Genomic DNA, 24,782 nt, shown 5'->3' with positions numbered 1-24,782 from the left:
GCTTGGATAATTTAGAGATTTCTTTCGTCGACAGAGAGAAAGAGTATATTGATAAAAAAGGTTTCTGTCTTATCTTTCACAATCGATGCATAGTACACTCTGATGGTAAAGATAAAAAATGCATCTAAATGTAAATTTTATAATTAAAAATTTATTTTATATTGCAAACTATAAAGTTCAAATATTTTTGAAAACCTTTTTTGTGCCTATTTAATAATGTATCATCGATGTGTTATCTATATTTGAGAGAAGCTAAAACTACAATTTATTGTTACAAATTTAATACTCAGGATTCAAAGAGCAATTGTTTAGATGTTTTTTATAAATCGAGGATATATTATTTACAACAAATATGAGACAGAGAACACATTTATTGGTCTTATTTGGTCAATATTAACAATTGAATAATTATATTCTTCAAGAGAGACATCGTATATATTTAATAATACATTTTGCAGAATTTTAATAATACTTAACAATAAGAACACAATTATTTTGGTCAAAATTGGAAAATTAATCGTTGGTCCCGTAACTACTAAAATCGTTGCTTTAGATTAATATCATTCGGTATATGTGGACTTGTTTGTTAAAATTTGTGTACATGAATATATTTAGAAATACTGATATCTTCTTATAACTCAATAATGAAAATTTGAACATCTATATAGTTTACTATTTTTTAGTCGTTGTTATCTTAGTATTTTTATTTGTATTTGGGCAAAATTATTTGATAATAATATAGCAGTGATTTTAATGATTATTTAAATCCATGCTTCTTTCTTTCATTTCGAGAGACATGTTGCCAACTTTTTCAATGGATTCTGCCTGCTTGAGTAACTCTAATATTATTATTGTCTTTGTTGCAGCACAACGTTACAGCATATTAGCGCACACATATACATATTCGTACGTTATAATAGTAACTTTGAATTGATTTTGTTATTTGAAAGATATTATATTTAGTTTTACTATTCACTAATAACACATAGTAATCGGAACATTTGTAATTAAATTAAATTCTGGAAAACAAATCGAAAAGAAAAACATATTGTGTAAAGAAAAAAGATAAAGATATATTACATACATTGATCTTATCATTAACATATATATAATCTTTTATATTTATAACATATATATACACATAACACGTGTATGTATAATATCCTACATACATTTGTAACATTCACGAAGATTATAATAATGAGAGATTGTAAAACTCTTGAATTTATTCTTTTATTATTCTTCGTGGAAGCTCGAAAAGACATAAATATTTTGGTGGGAAACCAAAATTAGAATTTGCAATTAATTTCCGTTGTGGGAGTAAATAATTGATTGCATTTTATTTTTGAAATATCGGCTAACTAGTTAATTATCAATTATTTTATACGTAATTTTTTACGTTTATAAAATAAAAATTATATAATAAGATAATTCGAAAAATATTTTATATGTTAAAATTATATGTGAAAATTACGTTTGCGTCAACATTTTTGTCATTGCAATGTACGACTTTCACCGCGTAGTATACAAGGATATTGTCTAAGAAGTGTTCGCACACAATAACATTGATGATGCGCTAGCAAAAGTGGCACAAGGCGACATATAATACTGCATTATATCTAGATTGTTAACATGAATCCCAGCAAACTGCAACTACACCGATTTCTAACGCAGCAATTTTGAAACGCATCTTTTTATTCAGATCTTTTCTCATAAGTAAAGATAAGCTTTTTAATCGATAACTTTTTAATCGATAATTAAAACTGTTAAATGTGATCTGTTTCCACTGGCGATATGGGATGGAACTTTATATATTAGATATACACTCTGTTTTGAGTTCACGCGTTTCACAGTCAAACTATGGATTTTAAGTTATTGCCGTAGCTCACTTGCTTGCGCGTTCGCGATACATTTATCAAATCTATAATAAAGAATTAGTTTTTTTCTTATAATCGTATTCACATTGCAGTTCATATTTCCTTCCTTGCCTCAATAAAAACAATAAAATACTTAAAAATTTTATAATACTTTCGCAGATTATTCTAGAAAATTTGTAACATATTTTAGAGTTGTATATCATTTAACTTTCAAAAATTTATGTCTAAAAAATAAATAAGTAAAATATGTGGGGAATTGTTTTCTATTGCGAGTTTGAAGATCGATATGTCTGTCCCATCATAATACTGCAATAAAATAATGAACTCATTGGATCGAAATATCGATATGTTGCAAACATGATGTTAAATTTTTAAATAGCAAAATTTATATATTCCAGATCTTGATATGTTATTCAGTCGCATTCTTACAGATTCTTTGATAAGTACATAGTCTTTTTTAGCAGAAATTTTAGAATTAGAAACTATTCGAAATATTAATTTTGAATCTTGCTAATTAAGCTAGGAATTAAATGTTTGCCGAAATAAAATACTCGTAAAATAACTTGACAACTGAATTTTCACACTTTTGAGGTATTGTTTAATTACATTCGAAAATTATTGCAAAAATCGTTAATTCTTTCCGCTCAACTATCTATAAATGTATCTATCTGACGTATCTCCTTTAGTCCTATTTGGTCCTGGGTGAGAGTTGCTGGGTAAAAGAAAAAAATCTGTAATTAGGATTGGTTGCAGGTGGCAGGTGCTAGCGATTTGCAACCACGAACTATCTGAGCGCGCCATCACTTTGAAACCGATTGCTCTTCGAGGACCTCATTGGCCCTCAGCTTGATCTCTTTCCACGAATACTGTATATCCTTACTCTCGCTAAATCGAGAACAAACGGAGAATCGTAGGAAAAATGTGTCCTTTATCTTAGACGGGACGAGATGAATGTTTCCTGCACCGTTGATCCTCTTTAGGAGAGTCTCATTGAGATCGTTGGAACCCTGTAAATTATTATGGAGTTTATTCTGCTGTTTTCTTCCAGTTTTATAAAAATGTATTTAATTATAATAAATATATATATTTTATTATAAAATTTATAAAAATAATATACGCGCGGTATTCTTCAATTCGTTATCATTGTTTGTAAGCATATTCTTTCATTAATTCGAAGGTTAGCAAACATTATAAATATCTTTCTTTAATCAATATAATATTATTAAAAAATTATTTTTTATAATCACTTGCTCAAAGATGCAAATAAATTGGCGGACTAATTAACTCACCTTTAACCGAAAACAAACTAGTCCCATAAGAACTTCTCCCAGAATCTCAAAGCGAGGATCCGAAAGAACTAATGCTTCGAACTCGTGTGCTTGAGCAACGTGCTTTCTAATGTGCTTCTGAAGATTCTCAACGCCGTAAAGTCTCAGTACGAACCACAGTTTCAAAGACCGGAATCTGCGTCCGAGTGGAATTTGCCAGTGCTATAATAAAGTATACAAATATATTAATGAACGACCGCACTTATGGAAATTCTTTTCTGAAATGATTTTGTCAATTAGATGCATGTTAAAGTGTAAGTCACTTTTAAAAGACATTACTCTGTAATCCGGCACACTACCCTGCATATCGTGCTTCAGGTACAAAGGATCGACGTTGAAAGCGTTTACGACATACGTCGGATCCTTAAGCCACATGGCAGAGCAATCGAAATTAACTAGCATCCACTTGTGTGGGTTGAAATTGAACGAATCCGCCAATTCGATGCCTTTCATTAAGTATCGAAATTCCGGACAAATAAAAGAAGATCCTGCAATTAAATGAATTTATTTAGGCTCTATTTCAAAATGAACTGCTGTTTGAAAAACTATTATTATGGTATATAAAAGAATTTTAATTTATACCTGCATAAGCAGCATCCACGTGTAGCCAAATACCTTCACGATTCGAGACGACGCCCATTTCATCAAGGCGATCAAAGGCGCAGGAAGTAGTCGTGCCTAAAGTAGCGACGGCCTATGATAAAAAAGCAATTTATAATTTCTAATATAATATAAAGACTTTTCTTTTTTTGATTCTCCTCAATTATCCAAAAAATTAAAAGATAGAAGTAGTATAATAATTAATGAAGTTAAACTTACATAAAACGGTATAAATCCTTGCTCTTTATCCTTTCGGATTGCTTCGGTCAACGTGTCGCCCCGCAGTTTGCATTTCTCATCGACTTCCAATTGCCTGAATTTTACTCCACCGAGAAGTCCAGCTCGTTCAACCGAGCTATGTGCTTGACCTAAAGAAGTATAGCATTTTATTGTATTTTTATTATCAAAATATCTTTATTTCTCAAAAAATATTTAAAAAATACCTTTTTTTCTGAATATTTTTTAATAATATGTATAAATATTATTCCGCAGAATACTATAGAGCGCGATTTATCTATCTCTATTGATAGCGACGGATTGTCGATGTCGTCGCCAATTATTATAACAAAAAGAAGTAAATAAATACTCTATTTTTCTAGAACAATGCCAACTCATTGAGAATATAGTTTTGTCTGATATTTATAATTAAAAAAATAGCCCGTGAATTATTCATCGCGTTGAAAAAAAATTACAGGACATTTTTTTTCATTTCTATAAAGCGCTGTAAAATTATTGTGGGAATTGAGAACAATAGAGAAAGTTCGGTTTGAAATATAACCGGGGCGGTTATTACGAGTTGCCATGGCGACAAAGTGCTGCTTGATGAAGTGCCATGAACCTCATACTCACCCTATCACTTCATCCCTCTCATCCCTCCCTCCCCCAACCCCCTCTCTCTTTCTCTCTCTCTCTCTCCCTATTCACATGCCTTTACACTGATTGCTGCCCGGTCACTTTTCAGCATTGCGTCAGTGTGCGTCGAGGTAATGCAATGAATACGAATGAAAAATTGCTATTATAAACGTAATAGCTTTAGCCATTATAATCGCTCTACTATATTAAAAAAAACATAATATACTAATCAGAAGGCTAATAGTTGCACAAACAAATTAGTGAATTTATTGTCTTTGTCTCATTCTAATAAAATGACAAAAAGTTTCCTCGATAATAATATAAAAATTTTAAATAAACAGTGTAATACTATAATAAATTTATATTAAAGATAAATTTAAGTTCGTAATGTTATTTTTAAATTTTATATAACTATTCTTTTGTTTCTAGTTTTGCTACTTTATTCTTATCTTGTGAATCTTTTAAATATTCTGACTCTCTCGTTTAACACATTAAAATATGTGTCACAGTTCAAGTGTCTATTAAAGTCGTTGAGCTGTACTTTATATTTAACGCACACGTCGCTATGTGCTATTTTTTACGTGATAAAAATAGTTAAGAATTATTAATTAATAAATAATTAATACTTTTATTGCAGTAAAATAGATTCATAATATGTATATAAATTTATTTCCGATTGGAAAAGCTGACTAAACTAATCAGTCTGCACGTTATTTCCATTTTGAAAATTTGCTGATTTCTTAGAACTTTTTGCATGTCACGAACAGGTATATTATAGCAAAATAGTGAAAGATATACTTACAGGAACAATATGCGACTAGTCTGCTGATGATCTCGCTTTCCGGCCAATCGGGATGTTGCTCTTTAACTTGTTTTATTTTCATGGCTTTCGCTCCCAGTAAAGCTACCAGAGTAGCTTCGCTAGCAGTCCCCTGTAAATAAAAATTGCACATGTAATACGTTTAATAATACTTTCGTTTCTCTCAAAAAGTATCGTTATTTATTATGTATATCTATGTTGCTTTCGAAAATATAATAGCGTTTAAACAATTGTTTACCTGAATAACGCCACCGCCTTTTCCACCGCTGCAGGCAAGGAATTCTTTCGGCAAGTCCAACATTTTTCCTAACCAGTCTAACATAACTACTTCTAACTCAGTACAAGCTGGACTCGCAATCTAGAATTAAGGAAAATCAGACATCACTGATTAGAAACACAACTTGATAATCCAACGTTAAATATATTTTTTAATTTTATTTTTACTTCTTTACCAATCAAACAATAAGATCAATTTTTTTTACAAAAAAAGATTTTATTAAAAATACGTATATTAATTGAAAATAGATATTAATCATAAAATCTTGCAAGTATAAATAAATCTTGTCATAAAATTTAGCAACATTTGCAGTTGCATAATACATTGTAACATTTAACAAAACTATATTACAAAACAAGAATATTCCGGATTTTAATAATTGTGTTTAAGGCAAGAAACATAGTAAAATTTTTTAACTGTAATTTTTTGTGCTTACCCACGTGAATCCAATACATGCAATAGCTCCGCTTAACATGTCTGCCAGAATCGCAGGATACGATTGCGCAGTGGGAAAGTACGCATGAAATTTTGGACTATGCCAATGAGTAACCTGCGAACAATTTTATTTTAATGTATCTGTGGTTTATTTACAGAACAAAAGTATTGATGATTGAATATTAATTTCTTATTTTAGTCCTCCTGTTCTGTCTCGTAATACATATATTAGTCACTATCATACATATTAAAAAAATATTAGTAGAGTAAAAATAATTTAAAATTACTTACACCTGGCATTATCACTCTTTCAATATCAGTCATGATATCTTTCCATGGCTCAGGGGTTTGCGGTGCTTCGGAAGGTAGCAAAGGTTTTATATATCCCGGCTCCACTGTAGGCAGGACTCTCCTACAAATTTATCAAATTTATGTCAATATATAAGATAATTGATATATAAAATCAGTCTCACTATATAGAATTTCGAACGATTTTTTAAATTATGGTGATGTAATGCTATTATTAATCACCTTTCTCTAATATTCTCCAAATAGTTTGTGATGTATTCCGCCATATCCTTAGCGTAATCCTTAAAGTTCTCGGGATCCATGACTATAATACTTTTTGCCTGTAACACACACCCAGACGAGATCAATTATTGCTGAGATAATTATTTTGTATACAGTTATGACAATATTAAAAATATTTGTTCAATTATGTTGTTGAGTATGCAAATGGAGTAGGTGTGGTTCCGGTATCCGGTATCCTTGGCGTGTGAATGTGCATACGGTATGCAATTTGAATGAATCTATCAATGCTACACGTGTCTTGGAGTTCTTATTTATCTTCAAGAATGAACATTTTTTCGCGTGAATACAGAATGATTGCATTTCCGCGTATTACATGAGGAGAACTGATATCAATGATAATAAGAATCTTGCTATCAACGCAAAATCAAGCGGTAATAATTTATGCAAACACGTGAAACGGTTGCTAGTGTCAGATTCAAGGATGCACGTTAAAAATTATTACAGATAAAATGTGAAAGTGACATTTGTGCTAATTACTGAGGATTAGTTAATGCATCGGGTTGATATAATCTCTGGAGATTGCACACATTTGTGATTGCACACGTCAAGTTTAGTATTGCTAATTTCAAGCAGCGAGATAATTAGTATTATCTTATTCAATGCTTTATGTATGTTTAATGTGGAATGCGATATGAATTATTACTAAAATAAATAACAATATTTTTTTGACCTATTTCATGCTTTCTGTTATCTTTAATACTTTACTTTGCAAATGATTAGAAGTTTCTATTAATAATCTTAATTATTAATATGCCAAATATACTGATAATTCTAGTATTACGTACTTGATTAAAAATTATTAGAAAATTTTTATTTGTTCAAAATATATCATATGTAAAATTGTCGCTAAAGTATTAATATTTGACAAAAGAACTAATAAGGAATAGATTTACCGCGCAATTCAAAGCGTATAACGTCAATACTTGCGTCAGTTCGATCATCTCGCTTTCTACTTTTTTCTTTTAATGTTAAGCGATAAATATGAATATACGTAAACACGTTTGGCCTTTCAAATGAAAGGTTTAATAAGTCTAGACATCGATGACTGACGATGTGGAGCCTCCGTTGACGTAGATCTTGAGAAACTCCGGCAGCAGGTGAGGGAGATGCATGTATGTCGTTGCCAACTAGAATGCGAGGAGATTGAGAGTAGAAGAAGAAAGACGGCGAGATTGAAAGAGCGGTCGCGACGATCGGTAGAATCGCCTTCGTAGAGAAGTAAGAGTGAATTCGTCGTATAAGTGGCCATGACTCATTTTCATGGAGCAGGTTTCGTTCGAATCGCCGCGTGCCGCTTGTTTACCGTGTCGAAATGCGATTTGGTCTGCTATGGTTTTTTTCCTATTTGCGCTGGGACATACTCCGGATATTTTGTAACGCGGATTTCAAAGTAATGATCATAATGTAAGAAGATAAGAATTAATTTTTTATCCTAAATTCCTTAGAGAATTGAGAGTTTTAAAGTCGAATGGATACAAAAATTTGGACGGAAGGCATTTATTTGTCGCAATTTTCCAATTTTAAACATCAACGTTGTTAAATGTTGAGTTAACATTTCTCGAAAATAGAATCTAATCAAAAAATAAAAATAAAATTTTGTTTTGAAATAAAAAAATGAGACTAAGCAATGTCATTATACATAAACGAAGATTTTTATGCAGATTTTTAAATTTATCGTAGAATAATATTGATTGCTCTCATTTCAATATGTTGAGTCATTTCTTATAAATATAGTAGGTTCCTTAATAAGGTCTTAGTAATCAATATGAAAAATAACAGTCAACAAATTATTATTCTTTCATTATCATTGTTGAAATGTTTTGCATTAGAATCTCATTATTACATTTTTATTAACTCTATTTGGATTTTTACAAAATCTGTAAATAATTTAAAGGTTGTTATATTTATATGACATTAAAGTAGATTTTGTTTTGATTCTTTTTAATTATATATAAATTTGTACTTGATCGTATTAATTGAGTTGTTAAATTAATAAAATCCAAGAAACATGGAAAATGCAGCATAAGTAATATCCTTGTATTAAATTCTACAATACTTAAGTTGCAGAAATAATAATAAAAGATGTTTGTAGAAGTACTTCAATCACGTCCGAAACATTTTTAGTATGTGAGGAAAAGTGAGAATACGATAATGACTCTTCGCGCGATAGAGGAAACTCTCGCGAAGCTCAGGGAATCCCCTCTTGATCCTCTGACAGCAAATATTTCTCAGACACAGAGTACGAGCGCGCCTTCTACATAACTAAATTAGAGATCACAGGTCATTGAGCTATTTCTGAATATTATCGTATAACTATTTTGTTGCATTTATTTGTCTGAATCAGCGCTAGACAGACTAATTCTTGTGTGAATATTCTATTCCTACCAAATAACAACTCGTGTATTCTACGTTCTCTTGCAATTCCACACATGATATTTTGTCATATCAAGGAATGGTTTTGTTTTTATCTGTTATTTGAATTTCGATGTTTAAATTTTGGTACGAGAAACATAATTTATTCATAACTGATATCGCTTTATGCAGGCACATTGCTGTATATTTCGCAACGTTCAATGAGATATCTATCATGACTTATCTTATTAATGAAAGAATTTGAATAAATGTCAAATTAAATGCTATTTTTATAACTCATTTTTTTATGAAATATTTAACGTAGATTGTTTTTATTATACGAAAGATTTTTTATTATAACAATTCTATTTTTGCGTCTGTTTAGCATATAAAACTTTTTTATTTTCTTGAGATTCTATTATGTGAATATTTTGACTAAATACCATTCTTCTATGCAAATGACAAGAAACCTGTCTTTTACACAATGCATGCACATTATAAAAAAAGTTTTGTTTAAAATATTTCTGATAAAAATGTAATTCGATGAATATATGTATATTTGTTTTTTTTTAAATAGATATAATAAACTAATTATTTATTTAAAATATTGTGCTTATTGCTTAAGAATACGTCATGATAGCAAAAGTTAAAGATGAGATGTAAGACGATATCGAGAGTAAGGTTCACGTATAATAGTAATAATTTGCGATAAGGAAAAGATAGTGTTAACTTATCGAATTATGTTTAAAAAATACTGTTTCGCTGCAGTCAGTTAATATATATAATGGTTGTTAATGGTTTACGTGTTATAATTGTAAGTGTTTTCCTAGATATTGAGTAACGAGATAAAAAGTTTTTCTTATATATTGCAACTGTATAGAAATGCAAGAATGAAGTATTTGTGTTAGTTAACAAGAATGAAATATTCGCGCTAAATTTACATGCATATCAAATATGTATAATGCCAAAAACGTTTCTCGTAATCACAAAATTAGACAGTGATTTCTATTTATGACACGAATATACCGAAAATAGCTCAAGTATTATATGATCTCAAAATAGCATTTAATCCTCTTTTCCGAAGTTTAATCATCGATTCTGGAAAGCGCGACAGATTGATTTAACAAGCTAATGTAAGCGTTTCGGACTATGTCACAGCGGAAGAGTTAACGAAGCGCAAGCTCAGTAATTAGCTTTGGACACTGTGCGAGTTTAGAGACTAACAGGCGCTATTAAAGTTTACTCCTTGACATCAATTATAAGACCTTCAATGTCCTGAGCATTATTCTTGCTTTCGAAGATGTCAACATTGTATCAAATATTATATTGATATGTATATATGTACTTTCATGTGCTGCATATTCAATATGTTTCTATACTGAACATAAATTTATCACTATATAGAAATTGAACGAGACATTAATTAAAAATACGATATAAATGACATAATATCATTTTGCAGATATTATTTAGTTTCAAATAAAGAAGGCTCTTACGATTTAATAATCACGAACGTTTTTCGTTAACTCTGTTACGGATCTACATGACGTTGATACAAGCCTACTATCACGTTCAGTTCTAATTTCCATATTTTACATCGTTTCAACATCAATTTTATTGTAACGACCAGCGTACTTTCATGTTCGAACTTATTATTTGTTGACACTAAAGATGGCTTGATGTCAGGCCGAAACGTTTGGGTGTATATTTGTGTTTTTATAATTTAATACAGATTCAGATTTTATCGCACCAAGACCTAGCGTTAGTTCTCTAAGCTCCTTTTTCCATATTTGTGATTATTATTTAGTTTGTTCTTTTTTTTCTAATTTTTGGAGTAAATAAATTTTTATTTCACAGTTAAAAAATTATTTTAGAGCCAAGTGCTAATGAGTGTTAAGTTTCTTCTGACGTCGCGATAGGACACATTTTTTCGCTATAATATCTATTAAGTAAAATTCTGTGACATTGTTACGATAGCAGGAAACAACATCCAAACAATTATTTTAGAAAAAAAGAGATATTTGCAGATAAAATTGAACTGAAGCTCACTCACGTTTAGAAGTACCGTGCGAACGATTTGACACTTAACCAGATGATTCTCTTTGACAACGGCGTATCCACGTGTCTGCGGATGCTGCGAGTGAGGGTGATCCCGCGAGATTGTGGAGTGCACGACTGATATTCCGCGGTCGAATCGCCGCTCCATCCGCATCGTGCCGCGCTTTATGTAACTCCCCACTCTTCATCGTTCACCAGCGGGTGCCGTTCGACCAATCGTCATCGTGTCGTTCGTCCAGATTCGCTCGCCAGTCCTGCCGTGAGTACCGAGGCCAAAGATCGATAATGGATACGCGATCGATATCAGCCGGTCACTCAGTAGCGTAGGTGGTGGACGCATTAATCTTTGCGCGGATAGTAACGGAACATATGATATTTAGTTTTACTTGCTTATCTTTGTTTATTTGCTATTTGTATTTATAGCATAAAGATTTAAATGTTTTTTGAAATGTTAATAATTTTACGTGAGAAGTTTGCTGTCGAAAATGTGTTAAACTAATTATAAAATTACTAGAAAATGCCTCTTAGCTTTACATGTTGATGTTTTATTTAACATACTGACTTGTTATTTTAAGTAAGCTACTGCTAAAATTCTACAGTTGTACAGTTTTTAATTAATGCCTTTGAAGATAATGGAATTATGGAATACATAAAGAAGACGATATCGTCAAGCTGATGAGACATAATAGTACCTTGAAGGCGAAATTAGGGCGCTGCCGTTTAAAGCAACAGCATCAGTGATTTGATCACAAGTACGGAATCAAGGAAGCATTCAGGCAATAAATCAAATTATGGATAAGCTTGATCCTAGTTTTCAATCGTATGTGTCCTATCGCGACGTCAGAAGAAACACTTAACACTCACTGGCACTTGGCAGACGTTAGGTAATCTGATCATGATCTAGAAAGGAATCTTGGGAACAAAAAGAATCGTCCTTTCACAAACGCGCAGAAATTGAAGGTTATTTCATGAGACTTACAAAATGTTCTTGACTTAATTGTTATTAAATTCATTAAAACTTTACGTATCTTTTTTTATTTTATTATTTCTTTTGTAACAAAAATTATTTTTATTGAAAGAAAGTTATAATTAAATTTAATTACTTTTTTTATAATGAAAGATGTTATTGACTGAAAGGATTATCGATTGATTTCATATGTAAGAATGCATAATATTTCTTTAAATATCTAGAGGCTTACATATGACGTTAAAAGGCATACATGTATGACGATAAACATATTTACAGTATATCGATTACGTAGGTCGTTAAAGGATAATTACAGGCCACTTTAGTCGGAAATAATTACCTGCGTCATAGACGTCAAGTGCTACTTGCGTCTTATCTTAATTAAATATTCATATTTTTTTAATTAATATGTCTTTTAATATGATAATTATTCAGTAACGTTGTGATACACACTTCACAAAATTTTGGAAACTTTTTTCTTTCAGATTTACAAACTTTTTATGTTTAAATAAATTTATTTTTCTACGACTTAAAAAATAATTAGTTTACAATTATATATTTATAAAAATATAGAATTATTACGATAAAAACGATAATAATTTTAAATGGTTGCTCGAAAATTCTTGCTCGTCCAATTTTCCAATAATCAAAAATTTATTTGATTAGCCGCAATATCGTTGAATAGGATCGGGCGGTGAATTCCCCAGGCGAAGATGTTAATTCGTCTTTGCGGGACAAAACGAAGTCGATAATAATTTTGGAGTAGGTCGACATAAGAATATAAGAACAACTTGGTGTATGCTCGTGGAAAGACATTTTCCTCTTTTTCTCTGAGAGCGGAAAAGACGGATGAAGTGGTGCTAAAAGTGGTCGATTCTCCGAGGACTCTCGCTCAGTCGGATTTTCCTTTTTAACCTTCTTGTGCGCCTTCTTCTGCTTTTACTAGTCTTTTTTATTGCCGTGCTCCTTACGCGTCGAAAGAAGTCAAACGGAAACGAATGTACTTTTCCTCGATGCACTGTGCCGTCGTCATGGCTACCCATCAGGTCCGACTGGAGTAATCACCGGGACTTTCCGAGCGCGTATCGCGAATCGTATATTAGGCCACTTTCGCACGCGTCATATCTTGTTGCGAAGTTGTATCTCTGACGTCAGGGGCCGCTCGGCGTCGATTAAGGAAAATACAGTCTGAATAGATAGCATGGAAAAGGATCATTTCTTTAAGACAACTGGTTTCTCAAAAAATTAGTCTTGTCGTTTGACGTCTTCGCGGGATAATCCCGGCCTTTGGGCATAGCTTACGAATTACATAAATAAGAATATGACAAGATTATATTGTAATATATATATAAAGGAAATACTTAGCAGAAAAAAATGACATGAAAAATAAGAATTAGAATTTTATTTTTTGACGTGAAATGATTTTCCAAATGATAATCTTCTTTAACCACGCATTTACGTAGCAAAATTGTCAATTGCACATAAGCAGACAAAGGGAGCAGCTTGAAGAGAGGGCAATTTCCTGATGCTCTCTACGTACTTGACTGCCACCTCTGTCCGAAGTTGTTCAACCATACCGTGTCTGTGGAAATGACAAGCTTTCACATTGAATTTTACGCTATTATGGGAGTCATAATATGGCTGTTACTTATGAATCTGCACTTTATATTTTCGGACCAATGTTTTTTATATTCTATAAAAAAAGATTACTTAACAAAATAATGAAGTAAGAGCAAGTGTATTTATTTATTCTAACTCTAAATTTTATGATAAAGTATATTTTTAATTTTTCAAGTCGTAGTATAAAATAAAAAATTGAAAAGTTTTATAAAACTTAGAGAAATATTTTTTTACGCATAGAGAAATTTTCTTATCGAATCAATTTTCTTCTTTTTTATAAATGCAATTATTTATAATTATTAAACGCTTATATTATTAAAACGCTTGATAAAAATAATTTACGTACAAAATTTTGAAAATTATGATCAATACGATCAATGCGATACGGTTTAAAAATTATGATTGTCATTTGCTTAATGTTCTTTTCTTTTGATCATATCAATATTCTTAAAAGAATTTCAATCTGCAAGAAATCAAGTTTATTATTCAACACCATCCGTTTTCGTATATCTACAACGAAGCTATCACCAAATGCAATGCATTATGTATGAGTGTGAGATACAGGCCTCATTGTTCCTGAAAGCTATAAATCCGACTATTAGAAAAGAGCGGTGGCTATTGCAAAGAAAAATGATCGCGCTTTTGAAGTGTTAAACTACAGAACAATAATAGCAGAAATATTATTATACATATATGTATCGAGCTTTTAAATATATTATATAGAATAAATTTGTGCTTATCTAAACATTTGATTTAATTTTTTTTCTACTGTTCTGAAATAACATAAAAAATAATATTTTACCATGGTTATAATTTATGCTATAATACAATTTTTTTAATTTTTGACGCAATTACAATCTTTTCAAATTATATATTTAATTAATAGAAACTCTCGATCGTTCAGTATTTAAATAATGAGTAAGCGCGTAATGTTTATCTAGATGAAATTAGCGGTTTACACTTGAAAGAAAGAATGAAAAGATTGGACGAAAAGAAATCAATGAAAAGGAAGGACGCGAACAAGAGTATTCCATTAACCAGTAAAGCCGAATGCGGGTCACATCGTAGTACATGCTCTTCGGTTCAAGAGAGAAACTTGTGAAAATTAAAGGATTTCTTCTAATCGCTCTTGTAGTAAATCGCATCTTATTTTCTTTTATTTGCTACCGATCAACTAATTCAACTCTCAGCGTGACGTTTAACGCTCAACACTTACAGTTAGACTTATTGACTTATTACTCTTATTAAGAACTGGTGAAATGAATTACCGTAACATTTATAATCCAAATCTGATATATCTGATAAATCTGATGGTAATCAAATATTAAATTAATTTTGTGCCTTTCTTAATAATAATAATAATTTAAATAGTGACATTAAATTAAAGATGCTCTTGTGCGAAAAATCAAACGCTCAGTGAAACAGATGCGAGAAAGCCTTGACGTTTGCAGCGTGATATGACAGTTTTATAACCTCAGCACTCGATGTGTGCGCATCGAGATAATAATAGTGCAATGATAAATTAATAGTTGGAGCAAGCTGTAATTATCTGTATCGTGATATTTCATGGTGAAAAAAATTTGGCGAAAATAATTGGTATCGAACATTTGTGCATCTGTCATTTTGTTGTTGATATTGAAAATGAAATATTAAGAGAATTCCGTGTTTCATCGTGCAGAAGTGCTATATGCAATATTATAAAAGCATTACTCTTTCACAAGATTGTTCTCATCATGATGCAAAGTGCGTTATATTGTTTTTGATAATTGTGATAAATAATTTTATGCTGACATGTTTATTTTATTCATTCGTTATCAATTAATGTCACAAGTGTAAACAATTGTTTTTATTATATTTCCGGTTTTATAAGAAATAAAAATTAATTTCTTGAAGGTAAATCGTGATTATACATAAACAATTTCTTTTTTAAATGTATTTTTTAGGTTTAGCTGATCTCTATTTTGATCTGAAATCTTAATGCAGCCATCGCAAAATAAGAAGCGCACACATAGAAAACGATTGTTTCTTTAAATTCGAAAAAAGTGTCTTGTGTTAGTTTGAGATGGAAACAGTGAAATATTACGCAAATCTCATAGATTTTCATTGGATAGCTGTGGTGGCGACAGGATTGTACACACATCTTCGACAGATTTGCATAATTGGTTTGTGTTTCGAAGAAGAAAAGGACAGTTTGTTATTTGATCCGTCATATGCGTCGATACTCTTCGTATTCTCGGTTTTATGTTTATTAGCGGAATACAGGCTGTGGCCTGTGACTCTCAAAGAACCGCCAATTCAGCTATTATATATTTACGAAGTGAGTTTCTAGCGTTATTATATTTCAAATTTTCTTAGAACTGATTTAAATAAGAAAAGGATGAATTTTTATGCAGTATGCTTTCTTCTAAGAAAAAAAAACTTGCACTTTTGAAAGAATTAAAATATGAAGGATAAAGTATTTAAAACAACAAAATAATTGCGATAACAAATTTTTTTAATACATGTTTCGAACAAGATAATAATAATGCAACATTAGCAATCAAAATTAATATCAATTAGCAGTCGGTTTTATTATACAGATGTTAATAGCTGCATTAAGTACCAATTTAGCGGTCCGTATGGTATGGACACCGATTATGGCGTCAATCTATTGTCTAACTCAACTATCCAGTAAGTGGGTATGTAGTATCGCGAAATAAAAATATGTATATATGTATAATATCACAACTACAGTTTTTTTAAATGGAACTTTTGATATTTTCATAAATGGAACTTTTGATATTTTCACCGCTAGAAATATATAAAATAATATGAAGCATACACGCGTTTTATTTTAGTTATATTGGTTAAATACCACTTGGGATCTGGATAACTATTGGATAGTTTTGTTTGCACAATACATGGCTACAGAGTACGCAGCCACGAACATGGCGTATTGCATGTCGTTGTTGTCGTTTGTGTGGATGCTGGACGCCACTGAATGCTTGGACACGTTTCTGGATACGTGGAGCAAGTAGTGAATCCTGACAACTCCAAATCTTAAAATTGTTCGACATGTAATAAAATTAGAATGCAACTTTACATTTTATTTTGAATTTGTACATTTTTTTCTTAATAAAAAATGTGGCAAATTTAGTGCCACATAAAATTATTCTATTATTATAAATATTAAATTTTATAACAATATTTATAACAAGTGCACGTATTTTCTTAGAATTTTCTAGCAATAGATTTTATTAAAATATTTTAATTATTTACCAAATATTAGTCGTATTATAAATGTAACATGTTAATCCTTGCTTAAAGTAAATTTCGAGTAAATTTATTAAAGTAATTAGTCTACTAATTATTTTTAAATAGAATATATTAATTATATGATTATAATCAAATAATCATTTTTTTTTTGTTTTTTGAAAGATATTTGCCGTTCGTGAATGATGCAAAACGTCGAAAACATAAAGGCAAGAGGATCACGTTCAGCAATCCTGAAGTGACTCAATTATTCTATTATAAACTTTGTCGGAATCCGTTCGTGAAATCGTAGAAATTATAGTTTTTTTGAAATTATTACATTTCTATTATTTATGTCTTTATGCTTAATAAATATTTATGATATTTTATTAATTTATTCGTAGTTATTTACGTTATTTATGTACGCTTTACATTGCATAATATATCATACACGTATAATCAGGTAATCAGAGATTAATGATGACTATTTTGTAATCTGCAGAAAAATCAGATTTACACAATGTGGTATTAGTTAAACTTCTCTTAATTATCGAACGCGATTCTACAATCTCGATATCTTGATTTAAAGCTAATCGCATTCCTCATGTTATGCACAAAAGGATATCATACAGCGTGACGACTTGTTGCTGATTAATTTATTATATCCTTTGACTTGCGCATGTGTGTGATATCCCTTATTTCGTGCTTCTTGCTTCTTGCGTCTCAAATCTGGCCACACTGATGCGCGAGTCATTTGGAAATTATAAAGCTGACTTCATGGCAACTAAAACATTTTTATTTTTCTGAAAATTAATTATTTATATATTAAATCCAAATGGCTGTAGCGCGATTATTCAATATTGTTTTCCAAAATGGTTCAATTATTGTGTACGATATGGGCGTTAGTGCTCAAAAGTTTAAAAATATCAGTTTTTCGAACGTGTTTCGTTAACGCTATGGAGGATGAATATGGTGATCCTTTGATATCAAGTCCACCAATTACCTCATTCTTAATTGCAACAAGTGTCTATGTCATCGTCGTCAGTTCCACGATATTTCCTCAATCTTTCCGAAAACCAAAACCTGTTTTTATGTGCTTATATGAGGTTAGTGTGTCGAACAAATATATTTTTACTATCTTTTATATTTTGAGATTGTTGCTTTTTCTTCGTTTTCCATTGTAGTTCCTAGTAACAGCGTTCTTCTTGGAGTTTGCAATTGCTTGTGTATGGACGCCGATAGACGTACTTATCTTGAGCACGTTACCAAAAAATGTTTACCACGTAACGTTACAATCTGCCAGTCTATTCTAATTTTAGTATTGTAGTAAAAAATTGTGATAAAATTTCTCAATAATATTTAGAATTATTGCTCCAAGCAATACTTTGTACATTTGCATGAACATTTTATTTACTTAATTGGCTAATTTATGTGAAAGTTAATATTCACTAAAATTTAATTTGAGCAGATGCTTAATCAATTTGGATTTAAATATGCGGCCGAAATGTTGGATGCGAACAAATCATTTATGACAATTCTCACAAATGGAATAGCATCGACGATTTTTCTGATTACTCTTCATGTTACGAGAGCTGTCGATTTCAAAGAATTGACGTAAGTTTAAAAAATTTACGTTCTATTACTGATTAAGGAAACTTACATTGTTTTTAAAGTAAGCAGCTCATATAATATAAATTAATCAAAAATCCAGAAATAATGGAGTAATGTATTTCCTGTCGTATTCGGGAGCAAAATTGTGGCGACGTATACGGAGTGAATTTCCAGAAGTTAAGAACAACAGAGAAAATAGACGCCGTAGTAATAATCGTGCGATTAATCGTAATAACAGATAACAATGTAGCAATGTTGAAAATAAAAATTTAGTGACACAAGAAACAGAAATTAGATTTTATCTAAAATTTTTGTAGTCTTATTTGTGTGAGTAATGGCAAAAAGATAACGCGATAGTTTTCGAATTTTCCGTACGCCGCTCGAACAAATAATGTGATGCAAAGGGGAAAATATAATTCAATCCAATGAAACATCCGCCTTCCAACGTTGTCATCACATCGACAATTTTATGAAAAAGAAGGCATTTATTTCGTTCGAACTGAAGTGTAAAGTACAAATGGTATAGATAATATAGTGGTAATAATGTAATAATTATAATCGTTAATAAATATCAATTCAATTAATAATACGGTGTGTCCCAGTATACTGCGGATTATTAATATTAATATTATTATTATTATATATACGGTAATTGTACTAACGAGATGTGTTCAGTGGCAGCATTACATATAATAATATGTATATTTTACAGTGAATTTTCTTTTTTCATCAATCAGCAGATGAAGCTTTTTCTTTAATCTTTCTTTTTCAATCATTCTCTACGATCATTCTCAATACTTTAATTTAAAAAAGTATTGATTTACAACGTTGAAAGAACACCTTCCGTGAATATTAAGTTGTTTTAAATCGCGAAAATTAATCAATTTTGCGAAAACTTGATTTATGTCTCATTTCTCAATGTGTTTTCTTCAATGTTTGTGTTTATTCTAATAAATGAATTTTTCATTTTCCGTATTTCTAAGCGAGCGTATAAAATATATTTTTCTTGAATTTATGATACTCGTAGAATTGTAATAAATTCAATATTGTTTTAGTAATTTAATAAATTATTATATTTAATAATTTAATTTTGGTAAAAGTTATTGGTGAAACGGGAGGTGTTTTTCATTGTCTTTCGTTTTCTTGTTTTAACCATTGTTTTTTCGTTTTCGTTATTTCCCCATTTTCTTCTGTTTGAAATTAAACGGAATTTAGTTTTGTTAATAATGTACGAGTTCGCTCGCGCTCGGCCCTGTAGTACCCCGTTTACAAAGTATGTTTTTGTGCACGATTAGGCAGTGCTTAGAAACGATTGAGGATATGTAGAATGAGCATATTGTTTTTTTATTCCGAGTATTTTATCGGTGAGTGCCGAGAAGCAACACCAGTCTCGATAAAATGTAATGCGAAATGAGATCTTTCAAAAAATTTCGTAAGTACGTACTTAAACGGTAAAAACCCTTATTACAAAAAGAACGCTCGAACTAATTTGCCTTCGTTCATAATATCAATTTTTGTTGCGCGAATAAAGCAAGTATAGAGACTAATCTAACAATGATAAATGACTTGAGCCGATTTTTTAAATATTAATTATATTAATCGCGACGATTGCATTGGAATGGATTTAAGGAACGTATTGTTTCGTTTTTCTTTCTCGAATAGAATTGTGCTTTTTCCATATTGATTAATCTTCGATTCAATCAATTTTCAATTTTTTGTAACTCGCATTTCACGTCGCAAATTGTTTGAACATTGTTTGTTAAAAAGTAAGTACAATTTAAGTCAGTCAGTTAGAAATGAAATTGTCATGAGCGTTTTTCTTGAGCGACAGTCTTGAGAATTCTCTTTTCTGATTTTGCTTATTAGCTTTTTGGGCCTCACACAAAAATTGAAACCGATGTAGCTTCGGCGACTTAATTTTTTAACGCTACAGGTAGAAAGGAAACGAATATACTTTATATCAATTATCGAGTTCTACGATTTATATAATTTTACTAATTTATGAATTATAATCTCTTATACACGAGTATCATAAATTATTTTATGTAGATTATTTTCACGTGTGTTGTTGAGGTACCGGTTTCAATCTCTGTATTTCTTCAACCATATTTTGAAATATTAGATTTCACGTTATATCGCATATATATTTTCCGCGGTTAGCGCACTAAGCGCATGTATAGGTATACTTTTTTTGCAAAATTTTTATGTAAAACAATCGAGGTGTACAGGTCGAGCGAACGGAGATCTCGAGCCTCGTCGATGCACAGACACACAACCAATCGCCATAGTGAATCGATAGATATCGCGTAAAACGGATATTAATTTGATTTTTTCAACTTGAGTTTATGCATAAATTTAATTGAAATTAGTTTAAAACAATTTAGTTCAAACTGTTGAATATTTAAGGTTTAGAAAATTCTTCTGTTTAAATTAATTAATTAAGTTTATTAAATTAAAAGGATAATAATTTATCTTTTTTTTTCTCGAGTCAAAGTAGCGATTGATCGCGTCTCATCGACGTGTACACTCGATGACTTATTAGACTGCCTTTTTTTGCCACTGCACACACGCGACGCGCGCTCGCGCGCTACTTAATACAGTTACTCAACGATAATTCTTTCGTCCTCCAATAATCTCCATTCAAATACTGTCTCTGCTTAAAACTACTTGACGGGATCGATTCAATGACGGGAATGTCTGGAGAAATTAAGGGATCTAGGACAAACGGCGGGTTTCGATGAGTCGAACATGCGGGCACCGAGAGATTATTATTTTTTTTCTTTGAACGATCGCATATACAAGTTTCAAAATGTAAGAGTTTAGAAAATTAATAAAAATTTTGATAAAAACTTCAAATAAATTTTTCTATAGTTTTCTGAATCAATTGTTGTTTATTTAAAAAAAAAAATTTTTAAGTTTTAAAGGAGGAAGAATAAATTTTTTTAATGCGAAACTTTATGCGTTCAAATAATATGAAGTTAAAGTGAAGTGAGAGAAATATGAATCGCATTAAGCGAGAGTTAACGATGACAAATAACAATCAAAGATGTGAGATGAAAAATATATCTATTATTACTAAACTTATTGCTTGAAGTATGATTATTGCTATATCATAATGGGATGATAAAATTACATTCGTTGTAGATTGAAAAAGTGGTTATTTCTACTTTAAAATTCTATTGTTAAATCATTAATCTTTACATAACCTGCCAATTAAACAACGAACGGCTTAGAATTCTTTCATGGAATAACTATTGTTGCAACAATTATTATACGTTGTTTATGTTGCATTGTAAGAAATCAGTTATTACCCAAACAACACAAATGCCTAAAAAATATCGTAATTTGTAAATCATTTGGACATTTTGTAGACGTCTTTTAGACTTTTGCTTCGTTGGGTATCATACTCGGTGCTCGCAGTCTTCAGGAACAACGATAATACGCGGGACATGTGTAGATATACGCAACTTAATATCACAAATTCGTTGAAAAACCATACGCAAACACGATCATTGGTAGGACAATTATACAGCGATGCGCGACGACGCAGGATGGCGTCGCGATTTGTCGAGACGCCGCGCGCCGGCACACTCATACACATGTTAATTACAATATTCGTACAAGTGCTTATACGACGTACTTTGAACGTCTTCTCTTCTCTAATCAGTAAATTGACTATTTAATATTCCCGTTGAGAATTTTACAGTTTCAGTCGGGGCTCGGTGCGTGGAAAGTCCTTTCCGCGAAAAGCGCGACGACATTGGCATAATCGCGCATGCACGAGGACGAGTGGCAAGTCAAAGATTTTATTAAGTTTTGTTTAATACTATATCAGACCCTTTTTTGCAGACTGATTGTTAACGATAATATTATTCTAAGATAAAAAACCTTAAGTATCTTTTTTAATTTGATCTGATTCACATTTAATCTGGAGTCACATTAATATTATTAATTATCCATTTTTTATATAATTTTTGTATTTTTCACGATGATTCAAAATTTAATCAATTTTGTACTCAGAATAAAGACAAAATTTTAACAATTTGTCAAAAATTTGTAAAAACCTTTGATCTCAAATAGAAATCCGTAATTTTAATATATATAATTATCAAATATAAATTAGTTTAAAATTGCCTTCATGTAAGATCTAAATGCAGAAAGGTATCGAAGAAGTTCAATTTACATCGAAATGTTCTACCATCGAATTGTATGACTAGAATAGAATCCTGCCACGTTTTTCTTTCCGTTTTTAGCTCCTCGTGCACGCGCACTTCATGTACTCCATGCTACTCGCGCTCCGAAAATCCTCCTATCTTCTTCGTATGACGTAAAATAAATATTAAAACTATATCGAGATATATCAACGGTGAGCATAGTTTAGCGGATGCGAATCTCATCTCTCGTGTTGTCTGTATGTTCGTACGTGTCCTTTGTTTGTATGTATATGTATAATATATATATATATATATATATTTGTATTTATATTTATATATATTTATATTTGTATTTATATTTAGACTTTATGTCCCGCTATATTATAATTATAGTAATTACATTACGCGCGCGAGTAACTCATGCTGTCTCCGCCACGAGCTACTTCTTTTCACGTCTCTCTCGGACTTGCTCGTTTATCGTTTTTCCCTCTCTCTCCGTTTCGTCCGTGCGCTCCTATATAAATCCATATTTATAATATATATTATAATATTTAATAGTATAATGCTATCACTAGTGAAGGAGGCGATGAGGATGACGATGACGACGATGAGCCGATGTCGCGACAACTAACGATACCTTAACGATAATTCCTATTATGGCAGACTATCTACGGTAGGATCGTTCGTCACGAACGAGAATGCGCTGCTTCCAGGATTCCTTCGCGTTCAGGATAACGAAAATGTACTCATCTTGAGGGTGCGTCCCACAGGACTCCGTACAAGAAAGAAATCAGAGGTTTACTCGGCGAGATCGCCGCCGTCGACGAATCATGACGCCGAGAGTGATATCATCGTTTTAACGTGATATCTATGCATGTATGTGTGTGTCTGCTGTCTGCCCACTGCGTGTATGTATGTATGTGTGTGAATGCCCTTGATTAACGTCGTTACAACACATCTAACGTTGCATTCGCCCGATTCGCGACGATAAATAAATAAACGATCCCGACTGCGCGAGGACGACACGCCGATCTACGATCCGACACTGACGACAACGACGCGATATACATCTACACGTATATATGTATATATAAGTGTATGCGTGGGTGGTTGTTTTTTTTCTTTTCTTACGATGGTGGGCCGATGAGCGGAATTGATGCGATGGGTGGGAGGGAAATGGGGGGGGGGGGGATCCGTTAGAAAAAGTCTCGTCGCGTAATCTTTGGATTTCACTACGTTTTACGTATAACGTACTATACAGATAGGTATGCGCTGTGACTTCTTCGCCTCGCGTTAAACCATCTCTACGTATACCATCGCATATTATTGCAACGTTCGTTTCACACCTTCGACCCCTTCGTGTATGTGTATATTTGTGTGCACGCACCGCGGATGACATCACGTGTCACAGTACTTTCACTAGCTGCACAACTATGTACGAGGAAGTTCCGTCTCGCTCCCCGTGCATCGAGAATTCGTCACTCTTGACGGGGGGTGGGGGAGAGCGTGCCCTCTTTTTCTCTCGAGATCCTCCGAATGTTCATAATTGATCCCCGCCGCCGGACGTGGCCGGATTCAAGTCGTCTCGGTTAAGGTCGTACGAGCATCCCATTCGGATGATATGGATCGCGTGACTCGGTGTAATGCGATGCGAAGACACTGATTACTCTTCCTCCTCGCTCTCCTCCGTCGGACCATACATGTCGGCCAGTTTGTCGAATCTCGGACCCCAGGCGCCTAGATACTCGTACTCGTGCTGCTCGTCGTCCGTACCTGCATTTCGCACGACAATTATATTAATTGTACTATATTATTTATTAAAAGTAATATAAAAAATAGCAACTTTGGAAAGTAAAAATTTTAAAAATAGCTTTTAAAGAAAACTTTCGTATTCGTATGATTAGATTCGTGCGATTAGAATTGCTGGAGATTATATTAATTACATTATTATATTAATTAATTAGATATTCATCAAGTATGATGAATGGAAAAAATTCTCAAAAGTAATT

At 31.8% G+C, this 24,782-nt stretch overlaps 4 protein-coding genes and 1 long non-coding RNA gene across 6 annotated transcripts in view; 3 read left to right on the top strand and 2 right to left on the bottom strand.

The window, feature by feature from the left end:
• Positions 1 to 24,782, top strand: part of LOC105674357 (uncharacterized) — a 290,795-nt gene that overhangs the window by 57,901 nt on the left and 208,112 nt on the right. The window lies entirely within an intron of this gene.
• LOC105674352 (aromatic-L-amino-acid decarboxylase) lies at positions 352 to 11,350 on the bottom strand. Its single transcript, XM_012370604.2, has 11 exons — positions 11,186 to 11,350; positions 6,721 to 6,818; positions 6,481 to 6,601; positions 6,191 to 6,304; positions 5,716 to 5,835; positions 5,460 to 5,589; positions 4,025 to 4,173; positions 3,788 to 3,899; positions 3,485 to 3,693; positions 3,167 to 3,367; positions 352 to 2,884 (listed from the first exon to the last, which is right to left on the bottom strand). The coding sequence occupies exons 1-11, from the start codon at positions 11,342 to 11,344 to the stop codon at positions 2,678 to 2,680; spliced, it is 1,620 nt and encodes a 539-aa protein (XP_012226027.2). The 5' UTR covers positions 11,345 to 11,350; the 3' UTR covers positions 352 to 2,677.
• On the top strand, positions 15,229 to 17,344 carry LOC105674355 (uncharacterized). Its single transcript, XM_067348370.1, has 5 exons — positions 15,229 to 15,520; positions 15,721 to 16,094; positions 16,357 to 16,455; positions 16,615 to 16,833; positions 17,195 to 17,344. The coding sequence occupies exons 2-4, from the start codon at positions 15,840 to 15,842 to the stop codon at positions 16,792 to 16,794; spliced, it is 534 nt and encodes a 177-aa protein (XP_067204471.1). The 5' UTR covers positions 15,229 to 15,520; positions 15,721 to 15,839; the 3' UTR covers positions 16,795 to 16,833; positions 17,195 to 17,344.
• On the top strand, positions 17,791 to 18,908 carry LOC105674334 (uncharacterized). The gene is made up of 4 exons (XM_012370548.2): positions 17,791 to 18,114; positions 18,193 to 18,291; positions 18,477 to 18,622; positions 18,720 to 18,908. Exons 1-4 carry the CDS (start codon positions 17,881 to 17,883, stop codon positions 18,859 to 18,861), a joined length of 621 nt encoding a protein of 206 aa, XP_012225971.2. The 5' UTR covers positions 17,791 to 17,880; the 3' UTR covers positions 18,862 to 18,908.
• The window catches only part of CadN (Cadherin-N), a 183,921-nt gene continuing 178,184 nt past the window's right edge, over positions 19,046 to 24,782 (bottom strand). For both annotated transcript variants that reach the window (XM_067348196.1, XM_012370585.2), the window contains one exon: positions 19,046 to 24,546. In XM_067348196.1, the coding sequence (XP_067204297.1) occupies positions 24,437 to 24,546 (110 nt within the window). In that variant the 3' untranslated portion in view covers positions 19,046 to 24,436. The remainder of the gene's footprint in view (positions 24,547 to 24,782) is intronic.

The sequence above is a fragment of the Linepithema humile genome, chromosome 1 (assembly GCF_040581485.1).
Source record: "Linepithema humile isolate Giens D197 chromosome 1, Lhum_UNIL_v1.0, whole genome shotgun sequence".
Classification (NCBI taxonomy): Eukaryota; Metazoa; Arthropoda; class Insecta; order Hymenoptera; family Formicidae; genus Linepithema; species Linepithema humile.
The sequence above is the reverse complement of the archived record's forward strand: the minus strand, read 5'-3'. Positions and strand labels throughout refer to the sequence as shown.

Bases quoted from the DNA above. Each gene is read 5' to 3' on its own strand.
- LOC105674334 (XM_012370548.2), top strand. From the start codon at position 17,881: ATGGTTCAATTATTGTGTACGATATGGGCGTTAGTGCTCAAAAGTTTA. The intron at 18,292-18,476 runs GTAACGTTACAA...TAATTTGAGCAG, and splicing joins TACCAAAAAATGTTTACCAC to ATGCTTAATCAATTTGGATT. The intron at 18,623-18,719 runs GTAAGTTTAAAA...TCAAAAATCCAG, and splicing joins GTCGATTTCAAAGAATTGAC to AAATAATGGAGTAATGTATT.
- LOC105674355 (XM_067348370.1), top strand. From the start codon at position 15,840: ATGGAAACAGTGAAATATTACGCAAATCTCATAGATTTTCATTGGATA. The intron at 16,095-16,356 runs GTGAGTTTCTAG...TTTATTATACAG, and splicing joins AGCTATTATATATTTACGAA to ATGTTAATAGCTGCATTAAG. The intron at 16,456-16,614 runs GTATGTAGTATC...GTTTTATTTTAG, and splicing joins CTCAACTATCCAGTAAGTGG to TTATATTGGTTAAATACCAC.
- LOC105674352 (XM_012370604.2), bottom strand. From the start codon at position 11,344: ATGCGGATGGAGCGGCGATTCGACCGCGGAATATCAGTCGTGCACTCC. The intron at 6,602-6,720 runs GTGATTAATAAT...ATAAATTTGTAG, and splicing joins TTGGAGAATATTAGAGAAAG to GAGAGTCCTGCCTACAGTGG. The intron at 6,305-6,480 runs GTAAGTAATTTT...AATTGTTCGCAG, and splicing joins AAAGAGTGATAATGCCAGGT to GTTACTCATTGGCATAGTCC.